The sequence below is a fragment of the Erpetoichthys calabaricus genome, chromosome 3 (assembly GCF_900747795.2).
Source record: "Erpetoichthys calabaricus chromosome 3, fErpCal1.3, whole genome shotgun sequence".
Classification (NCBI taxonomy): domain Eukaryota; kingdom Metazoa; phylum Chordata; class Cladistia; order Polypteriformes; family Polypteridae; genus Erpetoichthys; species Erpetoichthys calabaricus.
Window position 1 is genome coordinate 174,229,747 of NC_041396.2, and position 14,826 is coordinate 174,244,572.

General features: G+C 36.4%; 1 protein-coding gene across 1 annotated transcript in view; it reads right to left on the minus strand.

Annotated features, from left to right (window-relative positions):
• The window catches only part of LOC114648482 (gamma-aminobutyric acid receptor subunit rho-1-like), a 111,310-nt gene extending 96,889 nt beyond the window's left edge, over positions 1-14,421 (minus strand). The window contains 1 exon segment of the mRNA XM_051924811.1: positions 13,917-14,421. Within this exon segment, the coding sequence (XP_051780771.1) occupies positions 13,917-14,032 (116 nt within the window). The 5' untranslated portion in view covers positions 14,033-14,421.
• Between the last annotated feature and the right edge of the window lie 405 nt (positions 14,422-14,826).

A 14,826-nucleotide genomic window follows, 5' to 3' on the forward strand; every position in this document is an offset into this window, starting at 1 on the left:
TCCAAACAGAAGGAATGAAAACTTCGGCACATGAAAAAAATGTGACTTTACTAGCTACATAACAGACAAGTGCATACGCAGAGAGACTCCCCAACCCTCCATTTTCAAACCAACTACCCAATTCATGGGTGTTGTTGACTGATGCCTGTGCTTGTTGCACAAGGAAAAAGGTTTAAACGATAGGGCATTAGTCCATCCCAGGGCACACTCATGCATCTACACCAGACCAATTTAGAATTGTCAATAAAACTAACATACACAGGTTTTGTATGTGAAAATAAAACTTGGTGTCCAGTGAAAAAAAAAAACAGATAATTGGAAAATGTGCAAACTGCACACAAAAAGTGCACTGGTTGAAAAATAGGACTCTGCAGGTGTGAGGCAGCAGGGTTAACACTGTACCAATGTGCCATTTCATAATTATTAAATACCTTCCTTGCACTTATCTGAAGTGCCATAATGTCTTACTGGCTTTAGATTTTACTCTAGAGAACTATAGAGAACCCACATCTTGTCATACAAAGTTAAAGAGTGGGAGACAAACCTTACCAAACAAACTTGGCAATATGTATCTGTTTCTGGAAATAAAACACAAATAATATTGCTAAATTCCTAATAAAAGTAAAAGAGTTCCTAATGAAAACAAGAAAATAACAACATCTGCAGTTAACTAAGGAGCCTAATTACAGCCAGGAAATTACAATAAATAATAAACTGGTTATAGTCAAAACCAGATGGTACAGGACTACATCAGAATCAAATTATAGTTAAGCTCTGATGTAAATGAAGGAGCCTTTAGTACTAACTTGGAAGAAATCATATGAAAGCCAAAGATGGTTTTTCTTAGGCTAGACCAAGAGTGTGTTATGTAGACAGTAGATGGTAGTACATGTAGATAGTATGTAAACTAAGGATTAATGATTATTTTTTTTCTATAACTTTTAGTCTCAAAAGGAAGAGACTTTGAAGTGAAATCTTGTATTAAAAATAAATATCTAAGTGTACCATAAAGACACAGGTGAGTATTTGCCTTCACAATACAGTGCTACTAAATAAATTATAGCTGAGTAAGTGGAAGTTACTGTTTTTGATGGAACAAGAGAAGTCAAAATGAAAGTGAACGAAACAGTAATTAGGGGAACACATGGTATTTTACGAACCGATTTGGTCATCTTATTGTATAAAAGAAGTATTTAATCTAATAGTAAAAAAAAATCTAATTCAACATACTTTTTCAAATATTAACAGATTGTTGAACTCACACATGCCAATTTCATCTTTCCTTACTACTTTCTCAAAAAATTGAAAATTAATGTTGAACATATTTATATTATACTGATTAATAAGCCCACTAAAGCATGACACTAAAGTCGCAACACAGCTAATAAAATAATATCATGGAAAAAAGACACATTATAACAGCTCCTCACTGTGTTGCAGTTCATTTCATATAATCATTTTCTTGTCTTTATTCCCTGCAAGTGCAAGTAGCTCATGATCAAACATTGTCTCATAAAATCGTATTATGGCTTACTCTGGATGCATTAATGTTATTAACTGTCACATGCATTGTCCCAAATTCTGTGCCCTGGAAAAACAATAGCAAAACATGCTTACAAGGGTCAGACAAAGGAAAACAGGGTGGAAGCACACAAAACTAATTGCACACAGTTTTCCTCCTGTCCCTATTTTGTTCAATGAAGCCAAAGAAAACTAAGCATAAATAAAAGTAGCTCTGATTCCCAAGAAATAATAAACAGAGAATCTTACTGCTTAATGGCAGGCTTCATCAGTGTCTTTGCAGGATTTCATGAAATTAATTTTTGAAATGCCATTAAAAATTATAGACAAGTAAGTAAGAAAGATTAACTGTTTGTTCTGCAAATTTCAAAGCATTCCTTCTTCATTTCATAGACCTGCTGTTGGCCAAAATTACTTTTTTTTCTTAGTGATCAGAAATTAAATAAGCCTAGCCAATTGATAGATGACCATGCAAAAAGCAGCAATTACAAAATCAGAGTATACGTTTTTATGGCACAATACCCTGTCTGTGTTTATTCCTGCACAGAAGTCTTACAACTTTAATGATAACAAGGATATTCTAAAAATCTTAGGAATCTCTTATTAATACAACTCTAAAATATAAGATAGGTGGCTAGTTCAATAAACCTTTCAGTGAAGCCTAAGTCTAAACTTTCTGGAGTATTATATCAGGGAATCAAACTTACACTACAACAGTCAGTAAGCAAAAAGATATTCCAGATGACAAAGCCATTTCTCCTTTTAACTCTAACCTGTGCTGTTCTCGGGTGACAGGTTTAAAGCCTCTTGTGTTCACAAGTCTTGTTTTAAAAGGCTTGTTTTATTCCCATACCAATTTCACATTTCAGCCATACTATGAAGGACACAGTAACCTTAGGATATGTATCCCCTTGTCTCAGATGAAACTGCCTATGTGTTGTGTTAATGTCATACCTTTCAGATTTTCTTTTGTTTAGCTGGATAAACAAAAACAAATGTTCTTAAATTAACAATAACATCTTGAATCTGATTTTGAACCCAGCTCAGGTTAATGCTAAAAAGTAATTTTCAAAAAATATACACATTATATAATTTTTTTTGTCCACCAAGCCTTTAGACCTTTAGATTTTAGAAAGTGTCTGGTTTATATTATAATTTTTTTTGCTGCAGTTAAAATTATCAGCAGTTTCCCTATAATCAAATAATTCAATTTTCCTAAAGAAAATGTTGGAAAAATTGTTTACTTATTTCAACTTGTTGAATCATTTGGTTTTAGCTGACTCTCAATGACCTTTAATCCCACCAAGCAGTAATGAAAATTTACCAGTTTTACAGATTGTGATACACTGTGACAATATGCAGAATTAAGATAGTAAATCAGTTCAGCACCTGTCAGCTCAGATCTGTTGACCTATATAATCTCTCCCACTGAATATTCTGTGGGCTTCTCCCATAACAAAGAATAAAGCATGTCCAATGAAACATACTATCACTGTATGCTGGCCCATACATTATCTATTAGATTACTCGATCTTCATTAATTTTCTTGTAGATTTTCATCTTAGTCAAATATTCCACAAACTAATATGAAAATGCATGATTTTTGTGTGACTTTAGATTTAGATTTGAACAGCTCCTCACTAATACAGGACAGCATACAGTTACAAGGTGAAAGAACTAGGAACATAAGGCTGTATTAAAAACAAGTAAGAAGAACTTTATTTACCTCTTGCAAAGCAGGTACCAGCACAATGTTCCCAAGTGGAAATAGTAAAATTCCTTTTAAGAAAGGCAGAAAGAGACTAGCTCCCCTTGAAGCAATTGGAGGCTCAGGGGTAAAAGGACACAAGTCATAATAAAGAAAGTTTTGAGGCTGGAGTCTTCATAGTCAAAGAACCATTCCTGATTTTACAAGTGATTTCAGGGGTTGCCCAGAGAGGGGTTTAAAGTAACCTCACTACAAATCTTTTACTGAGCTGAGTTTAGGGAGGTGAGACTGGTGGGAGCAACGAAGGCCAGAATTTCAAGAGAGACTGAGGGGGGAGTGAGAGAGCAAGAGGGCGAGAATTGAGGTAAGGTAAAAGAAGTTCTCCTGAGGTGTACCTCAACAGCCACCTAGCAGACAGAGGTACAAAGTGGTCACAGGGTCTTGTGTATCATCTTATTATTTGAACTTTGTAGTCACCATTTGTTTACTGTATATGCCCTATTCCTAATAAATATAATTTTTTTAATAAATGAACACAATCTACATGAATACATTTTAATATGTTTAATATATTACATCCTTGGCAAATACCCTTGGTGCTGAGGATTGCTATGTAGGCCTCTTCTTTTCAGACTTCCAGCTTCAAACTTATAAGAGTATCAATGCTTTTCATGAATATTACACCCTTTTATGCTAATGTGTAACCCTATGCTGTGCCTACAGGTACATTTGCTTAAAACTTTACATCTATTTAAACATCAAAATCACTATATGTTCTTGATCCAGCTTGCAAGAATAAGCATTTAGGACTTGATGAGAAAAGCATGGTTAAAAAAGCAGCAGTAAAAAAACAGTGAAATCAAAATCATGATAATCAAAGGCAAAAGTTAAGAAAAAAATAAGGTTGGAAAATTAAGCAAAAGGTCTGTACCGTGAGTAGTTTCACAAGGCACAATGTGAAAGAAAATATAGAATCTTGGACATCACATAGGATACGATACTGGCTTTTAAAACACAGAGTGTCTGACATCACTGCTACAATACATATTAATTTTGTATGTTACTTTATTTTGTTTATTATGGTCCATGGTTGATGGGACACATGGCTGCAGTTTGTCACGCCTGTTATACCAGATTTCTGATATAAATATGGCTGTGGCACCATCCTTTGATTGGATAAAAGAATACAATTCTCTCAGCGTTAGTTAATTTCCTAGTGAAGTAGGCCAAGTGCTAGGTTTGTTGCGGTTTTTCAGCTTCTTTTTCTGCCGTTTTGACTTTGATTTTGTTACTTCTACATTAGAAAATGCAGCAAAAGATTTTAGGATCAGAACATGAAATGTACTCAAAAGAACCAAGCAGTGATCAGAAGTGTAAAGCCAAAAAGAGAAATGACAAAAGTCCAATATGTGAGACAAAAAAATGAGAGATCAGAAAGACCAGAAAAATCAGAAAACGCAAAATATCAACAATCTTGGATATAGGTCATATGGAAATGGTGACCTTTTATGCTGTTGCATTATAGACATCACGGGATGTAGCCATAGCAACAGGCAAACTAGTAACACAAAATGACAACAGAAATGGCACATATCAAAATTAAAAATCATAAATACACTTAAAAAATAAAGACAGAACAATGCTGGGAATCTAGAATCACTCAATACCATGGTGTCAAACATGGGAAGGGATAGATCATATCTAAGAAGTTCACTTTTAAAAAAGAAGGAATGGCAGAAATGTAATAAAAAAGGAGGACAAAAACTGTTTTAACTATGAGAAAAGTAGGAGGCATAAAGTCAATATGTTGTAAACCACCTTTTGTTTGTCAGGATAACAAAGTGAACCAAATCTACAACCTTTATTGGTGGAATACAGTGGTGTGAGAGGCCCTGCTGAAGGCCTGAAGATGGCTACCAGAAGGCCAAACAAGTTACGCATCCACCATTTGGAGAGCTCTCTCTGCCATCCCTTTTCTCAAATCATTTAACATGATATGGATAATTTTTCTGCTGGAACCCTTAGGAGGACTGAAACCACTTAGAAAGTTTATAGGTGTTGCTGAATTTGGTGGGGTAACGATTTGGCATGCATGGGTTGTACATAAATACCAGTATTTGTATGGTTGTTTAATTTATTAACACTTTCCATTAAATTTGTAGTTCTGTTTTTGAGATCAGTAGGGAAGCAGTGTTAGTCACATTTTTTTCTTTTTTCTTTCCTACTGCTATAGAGGTGTTAATATATAATCTTTTCCTGCTTAGTTTACTCTTTGGGGAGCACTGCAAGTTGTAATTTCTTTTTAAATCTTATTAAACAAGAAGATACATTACAAAATAAAGTCAGTAATACAGTTACACACAGTAAACGGTTTACTTACAAAATGTCAATTCTGAACATGATGCATCATGGTATTACATTCACATGGTTATAAAATGTACATGCCAGAATATAGTATAGAAAATCAGAGAGCACCAAAGTCAAATTGCTTTAGTTCCTTGGCATATTCTTTCATCAGAGAATTGTTTAATACAGTTAAAACATTCAAGTTTTCAGAAAGATATAGTGAAATAACCAACTTTCCTGGCATACAGTCTAATGACAGTAATATAAGATGCTATAGCTGTGAAACACGCTTTACTCAATAACCTGTGAACAACTCACTCAGACATGAGAAAAATATGAAGACTCCACATATACAGGGACATGTCAACAAAACAAAACCATCCTGGCCCACTAGCAAAAGCTTGGCCTAAGAACCGATTTCATTCAGAAATGGACTGGAGTTGGTCAAATATCAAAAAACAAAACTAACTTGTGAAACTTTAACCATTAAGATGAGTGATTTAAGAATTGAGCAAAAGATGAGCTTTGAAAAGTTCAGTTGAAACAATAAGCATGATTACAAAGCAATAGAAGTAAGTTCCTTTTTGTAGGTTACAATTTATGTGGAATTTTGGTATGTTTTCACTGAAATATCTTGCTCTGATCTGATTAGATAATTAATAAAAAATATGCATGCTTTTTAATTAAACAGTAAATCTGTGCCTTTGGGCTAATTGTAATTGAAATCATAATAAAGATTAAATGAATTTGTACTGAAAAGTGTTAATCATGTAAGAAACACACTTTTTAATTATGACATACGATACAATGTAAAACGTAGAAAAGAAAGTACTGCTTCACCACAGACCAAAAAATATTCTTTGTATGCTAAGGACAGTTAAAATTATTTCTTGTACTGTATATCAAGTGATTGGGGCAAATGGGAATGTCTGGGCAGTTTTGTTAGACAATAATAACATATACGGTAAATACAACATAAAAGTACAGGGCACATAGAAAGAAGACACACAACATATCCTGACAACAGCCTAAACTACTATACTTAGTACTACCTGCATTTAATATTTAATTATTATACTTTGTTTTGTGTTTTAATACATGAGATAAAACCTTTTAATATTAATTTCATTTAAATGGAGTGTGGGGTGTTGACAACATACATGTTTCACTGAAGGCTTAAGTAGGGTTAGGGACGTAAACTACAGGACAACAAGTGCTTCAGACCTATAGCAGCTTTCCAAACCTCTTAAAGTCACATCACCAGGTGCTAGCCCCAAAGATCTAGAACTACAAGGTGAACCTTAAGAACCATAAGGATACCAATGCCTCCAGATTTTTTGACCTTTAGTCTGGAAAAGAAAGATGGATAACCTGAGTTTCGCTCCTATACCCAGCTCTACACTGATGAGGCAAAATTTCAATCTAGGTTGCTGTATTTGAGCATTTCATTTAACACTGCATATACCATTACTTCCCCAAAGGGTTCACATCAAAGGAAATAAGACTTAAGGCAAGAGGTTTCAGAATGCAGAATAATTAGTATCTAATGCTATTACAGTAGATAGAACTTTATGTGTCTCTATGGGAAAATTTGGCTTCTTAAATAAATAAATACACACACACACTTTGGTCTAAACACACACCATAATGACTATAAAGCAAGGAATTTAAAAAGAAAGAAAATGTCTGACTTGACAGTCACAATCACACTGAGGCATTATGCAGACATACTGCTGTTGGTATAAAGGTGCCACAGTAGCGCTTCTTGACATACTTCTGCTGAATAATTTGTAGGCTGAAAGTACTCAGTGTTGGTGTGAGAAAGAGAGGATGTGCAACATTGCTCAAAATGGCACTCAGTTTTATCTTCATTCTGTCATCCACTACAACCTCCAGGGGACCAGAGTGCATCCTATAATTGAGCTTGCCCTTTTGATTAGCCGGTTGATTTTGTGGGCCTCTCTTAAAGTGATGTTACCAGCCCAGCACACCACATCATAGAAAATCATACTGGCCATTACTGAGTTACAGAAGATGTGAAAGATGTCACTTCCCATGTTAAATGTATGCAGTCTCCTAAAGAAAAAGAGCCTGCTCTGCCCTTTCTTATATAGTTCCTCTGTGTTCCGAGACCAATCCAACCTCTTATTAATGTGGACCCCCAAGTATTTGTAGGAGTGGATCACCACTACATCCACACCCTGAATAGTGACCCAACATAGAGGCTCTTTGGTGCGGCAAGAGTCAATAACCAATTCCTTGGTTTTGTTGATGTTAATATGCAGGCAATTCTCTTTGCACCAAGAAACAAACTTCTCCACCTGAGTCCTACACTCTAACCCCACCCCCTTCATCAATACCTGCCATAATTGCAGAATCATCTGAGAATATCTGGAAGTGTAATGACTTAGTGTTATATTTGTACTTGAAGGTGTACAGAGTGCAGATTAAAGGAGACTAAAAAGAAGCAAACAAAGCCAGTATTAAAAATACCTATATGACATACAACAGAGGACAGTACACAACATTTAAAATTCAGGAATTTGTGCTGAATGTAAAAAATTCATGAATCAAACATTTGTGTATTAATTATTGACTGTTATCAGCAATATTTAAATCTCACTTCCACGTCTTTTTAGTACAAACTTCAGCTGATTTAGCAGTTCAGTGACAGTAAATATGATAATGCACTCACCAGGGCTACCCATTCATAAAAAACAAAAGCTAATGTAAAATTAAGACATGGTGACTAATGCCAAATGCCAAAGAGCCCAACAACCACTGCCTAATGCTAATAAAACACAGAAAGACTGCCAAAGGTTAAGAAGACACAATAGTCTGCTTGGAAGTAAGCTGGAAACCAGAAGAGAGTATGACCTGTATTACCCAGTTACTACAAGTTTAAAATGCCAGGAAACTGTGCCTAACTAGTAAATTTAAAAAAACCTTCTTAGTTCCTGCTTGTGCAAAGAGCTTCCCATCACAATCAGAACTTCTTCTACTTACTGTTGTTCCTGGCTTCTTGAAAATGTACAGTACCTCTTTACAAAGCACGTTTTTACTGCTTTGGACACCTATGCATGTACTCACCCTGCTGTATTTCTGCCTTCATTTGTGGTGTATTGATCAAATCGGCTATTCAACAAAGTGTGATCTGTCATTTAACGACAATACTAAACTTTGCATGTTCTGTGGTACATTTTTTACTCCTATTCCTTGTCAGCTTTCATTTTTTACTTTATTGTTATAACAAAAAAATCAAAAATACTGTTATGTGAAAAAAACAGTCCAATCATGAAAACAATGAATACAAAACATCACATAAAGAGTTAAAATACATTAATCACAATTAACACTTGAAACAGAAACCAACTGAATAACGAAGCTTCTCATTCTAATTAAAACACTGGTAGCTTAACACACATATAGGCAGAGCACAGCACATTAATTTTACAACAACACTGAACAATTCTTACTAAAATCTTTAAAGTATTTTGCGCTGACCCCCCGCCAACCCAACACACACACACTTTTTTTGTTTTAGGTTGCTTTTTCACAGAGTTATGTAGATGCATTAAGATTGTTCCAGCTCAGAAAAATCATTTTGCACACTAAAAATGCAACATAGGAAATCATCATGAGTTTTATAGAAGATAGTCTAATCCTATTCAATGTTAACTCAAAAGCAGTTATGAAAGTGTTGCAATATAGAGAATATTACAATTAAAGTTAAAAATAATATTTAATCCTATGTGACACATAAGCAAATATTTTCCCCCAAAACCATGTTCATTTTGGACTGTTCCAAAACACATGCCCTAACAAAGCTGCAGCTACATGGCATTGCTCACAATTCGAGTACAGTCGCTAATATACTTTGGATAATTTTAATCTAAAAAGATGTGTACAATGTATGATTTTAAGATGAATTAGAGCAAATTTTGAAAAGACAGCTGAACATATACAGTAATGTGAAAAATTATATTCCCTTGTATGCCTGAAATATTAATCAAGGTCCTTTTACTAGCGCTGCCTCAGATCATCTGGCAACGCACACCATTAAATTAATTGATAAAATCTAGAAATACTGCCATATTCTCTTCATTTCTAGCTAAAGTATATTTAAGCATGGATAGTAATGAAAGATTAAGGGAGTTGGGCAAATTTTCTGACTCTTGCTGAAGACACAGTCAACAGTTCAATAACCTTGTAAAAAGCATTGGTAATTGCTAACAGCAGCATCTGGTTCCACAGTCTGTACTATATGTTTCCCACATACTTCTGAGCCTGAGTAAAGTAACTTGATCCAAGCAAACAGAAAATAATAGAGTCTAAGCCAAATATTCACTGTAACGTAAAGAGATATTCCCCATTCTTTTCTATCAAGTGCTTTTCTGCATCCAGACATAGCAAAACTTCTGCATAACTCAGATGATAAAGGAGTGTACAATATATCTAACAGTTGTCAAAGGTTTGAAAAATAGATGTCTACCATTGATATACTGTAATTGTAGACAGTACTTTCATGATTCTCAAAACTTTTACACATTCCAGAGAGTTTTTAGTCTTCTTTGGAAAGGCAATGATTAACATCTGGTGTAAAGTGTGGGTTTGGATGTTATCTTCTCTAAAATCCTTAAAAAAAGTTAGAATAACTGGGCTATTTTAGGTTTTTTATGAAATTTTGTGCACTAAGTCTTACTCAAACTCTGCAATTCCATTACACTTTTTTCTATGTATTTATTTGTTAAAATCCTTTTCTTTATGCTCTTAGTGAGTGGCATGGCTTAAACAATTTACTTGTATTGACTTTTTTATGCATTAGACGGGACTACATCAGTCTTGGAGATCTCAGCAATTCGCTCTGATGTCTTTCAAGATAGCAATTTATTTTAGTAAGAGACAAAAAAAAAAAACCAGTTTGATATGCCGTTGAGTGTTTCCCAGAGTGCTCCCGCATAAATTACTGGAGTTAAGTTAGAAGCTTTAATCGTTAATAATTAGTTGTGTCAGTACATCGAAGTGATTTCACTTCCAAACTAAGATGAACATGGTCCAAGGAGACAATCACATTATATATATTGTGACAGATAGGGGGCGCTATCGCTCCCTTGAACCCTCAGACTATACGCCAGACACCAGGTAAAAGTCCAATAGTTGACTTTGTTATTAATAAACAGTGCACAAAGCACCCTCCTCTCCACAATACTCATATAAATAAACAATACTACCAACAATAATCAATCCTCTACTCTCCCAGACGCGTTGCCACCCTTCCACACAGCTCAGCTCAACTCTGGGATCTCCCATAGTCCTTTATATAGTCCATGACCTGGAAGTGCTCCTGAATCCCTGTTCATGTGACTTCATAGCACTTCCGGGTCAGATCCAAAAGTCTTCTATTCATCCTGGAAGTACGTCTGTCTTTTTGTTCATGTGATTATGATGCACTTCCGGGTTGTATGTGAAAGTCTCGCTGCACCTCCCAGCAGCGCCTTCTAGGGACCCCTGTGGTATCCAGCAGGGTTGTGGATGAAAACTCCAATGTCCATAATTCCCTGCTGGCATTCGGGGCACCTCCATGCTGCAGGGAGGGCTCCATCTGGCGGCCTGGGGGTAATGGCTGGGATGAAAGGCCAGCCATATCCCACAATATAATATTTTATAAATGGCAAGATTTGTTATCAATAAAGAAATAGTTAGCTCCGGAATAGGTATGATGTACTGTAGGAAAAAATGAATATTGCCATGAAAAAGGGTACAGAAATCTCTGGTAATCTGAAAGGTTACAGCCATTAATAAAATGTGAGATTATTGCAACAGTTTTTGATGATGCAAACACAGCTTCTGCTGAAAAGTCTAAAATAGGATTTAACACATACAATTAAAATTAAAATTAATTCAAGTTTATCATCCTAATGTGGTGTATATACTGTACATTGAACATAATTATTTTAGCTTCATTTAGTTTTTCCAACACCATAATAAGGCATACATCCTAATCCACTATTATGTCAGTAGATACAATGTGAATTACACTGTAAATTAGGATTTTCACTGCTTGAGTATTCTTGCATAGACAGGATAGTTCACTTGACCAATCCAATGTCTTTTTAACCAAAACTGATCTCTGTTATTTAAAGGGCCTCCTAAGTAAAAAAGATATCTGGCATCAGATGTGAGAGTATTATTTCTTTTAAACTCTTTGTTGATACCTTGAACATTTCATGTTACTAATGTCATGAAGCGAGTTAGTTTTAAATGTTTTTCTAAATTTTTTTTACATTTTTGTGGTCCATTTATATGAATTTAGGGATCTGAAATATGCTGATTTGAATTTTGTTAATGGCTTATGGATTAAAAATGTATTTATGGTAGTGAACATATTATTGTGAATTTTTATATTGCCATTTTGTTTTTTGTGAGCACCACCAATATTGTGGATAAGTCCTTGAAAGTTAGTGTATGAATGACTTTCGTTAGTGTTTCCTGGAAAAACAACTTTAGGCTACATACTTCAATGTTGATTTATGATTTTTTTTGGGGGGTGATGCCTTCCTTTTACCAACTGTGATTTCAAATTCAATTAACTTCTGCTCTTCTAGTCTGCTAGTAACATCTAATTGGAGGAATAACTAACTTTAACTTGCAATCAGTGTTATAGGACCTTTGTTTTTTTAGAATTCATCTTCCAATACAGCTGGGTACTTTTTGATCACTGAGATAAACAGACTTATACAGTTTTTCTAAGTCACCTTGGAAATGATGAAAAATAATAATAATGAAACAAATACATGTTTAATATGACACTGCAACTAGTGCCTAATGGTTGTAAATGTCAGAAAACAATGCTTCATTTCTAATCAAACATTGTAGAAGCTGTCTACTAAAAGGTAAAGTAATAAAACCCTAACGCAAACTAAACCCTCAAACCATTGCTTAATAAAAAGAAAACACAGAAAACACCACCAAAGACTAAAAGCTTACAACACCCTCGGTTTTAAATTACCCAGAAGCAGAATGGAGAGCCTAGTGTTTCAAAACCAAGGAAGCTAACTCTAATTTAAGATGACACAAAAATCAGCACATGTTCCCAACCACACCATACCGCCACCACAAAAACTGGTACCTAAACCAATTAGATGTAGAATGCAAAGACTAGTTTTGACCAAACAGAAGATCTGTAGCTAGTGCTTAAACAATGCTGAAACCAATTATTAACCCTATAATGTCCATAAAATCAGGGAAAAGTGTCTGTTTGCTAAGAACACATAACTGTAGAAAACTCAATAATGCTGAGAGGAGACAGCAACAAGTACCCATTGTCAACAAACACCAGGAAATAAAGCTTTGGGAAACAAAGACTGTAGTGCAAAATAAGAATGAATCTAAAGAAACACTGTCTAATTTCAACAAAATATAGAAACACTGCCAAAGGGTAAACAACACATGAACCTTTAAATTGTTTGACCGGAAACAAAAGATGATCAATAATATTAGCCACTAATGTTTAAAAAGGCACAAAAACCAGTACCAAGCTGACCAACTGTACCAATCAAGGACTAGTGTTGGCCAAAGACAAAAACTTGGGAGAACATGCTAAAAATGTACTCACCAGTGCTTAATGCTATCCTAGCAAGGCCATCAACTCCTAATGCTAACAACTGCTAGGAAACTGTACCAGATAATTTTTAGAAGTCAAAGGAAAAAAGCACCTAATAGGCAGCAATAGCCAATATATTAGCTAAACATTCACAGTAAGCAATAGCCATTGCATCCATGATAAAGGTGCCAGCAGCAATGACAAATCAGCACTTCATGGAAACCTGGTACTGAAAGAAGTTTTAAAAGGGAGGGAAAAAGGCAAGCAGCGCAAACCAAAGAATCATGACACAGAACAGCATGTTGTATTGAAGATGTGATACTCAAGCAGCTCTAGACTGTTGCTGTTAACTCAGTTTTATACGATCTTGTAATTCTGCATTTGACAATGGGGCTCATATGAATGAATCCAATCAAATTATACGTGAACTCTGAAAAAAGGAGTCAAAAATTGGGACTACTGAGCCTCCCGAACTTGGGATGCGGCTCCAGCTGCGCTAACTTTACATCCCTCTGCCGTATGTCTGGCATGAGGCACAGTGGTGCAGGTGCTTGTCCTTTTGGCTCCTGTTCCATCAAGTCCAGAAGGTAACCGCCCATGTATCGCGTTCACCTCGGCAAGTGCAGGCGGCGAGCAACCTCAAGAATCACTGAATGCAGGTATTTAAACTCCGCCACCCCAATGCATCTGTGACAAACACGACCAGCGTCAACCTATCAACACCGGCGAGTTTCTTACCTGTTTGTCGTGTCGGCGTCTCGTGTGACCCACCTGCTGCTGGAAGTGGCGCGTGCCGTTCCGCCGACTGCTGCCAGCGCCTCCAGACACAGCAGGACAGCAAGCACGCCTCTCATGGTGCCACAGACCTCCCGGCCAGTCAGTCACCCCGACTCGCGAGCTCGACTCGACAGCCCAGCTCCTCTACTCCTGTAGCATTGCCTGCCGGCCGGCCGCCGCCGCCGTCACTCTCGCGCGCATATTACAATTTGCGGCTTCTGGCCACTGAAACGCCCCCGCGCTCTTTAATCTGCACGCTGGGGAAAGCAATTTCGTTTAAAACCTACAAATCCTTGCGCGTCAGATGGCCGGGATTTTCTTTCTGAAACAAATAGCCGCAACAGCAGCAGCAGCACCGACCCGAGACCTCCGGGCGTTCTGGAGCAGCAGGTAAGCAGGTTACAGTATTGGCACTAGTAACGTGGGCACAGACACAAGTAGGGCTCTGCACTTTCGTGTTTCTCTGAACCGTTAGTTCAGTTCATGTCATTTATTTTATACATAAACAATTATGTGGAACTGCCATTCAGAGTTTTAACGTGCTGTTAGAGTTTGGTTTTAACCCCCTGCCCTCCTCACTAGCAGTGTGGAGTTTGAACGTTCTCCTCATACGGCTGTGGGCTTTCCCTGAGGTACACTAGCTTTTTCAATGGTGACTCAAAATTCTATGGTTCCAGTTCTGCGTTGTTTTTTCCCACTCATTGTGAATTTCCCATTGGGATTAATAAAGTATCTATCTATCTATCTATCTATCTATCTATCTATCTATCTATCAAAGATGCGCAGGTTATGCTAATTGCAGAGTGCGCACGTTGGTGCGTGGGTGAGTGTGCGGGACCCAGGCCAGGTCTGTGCGTGCCCAGTGCCCATG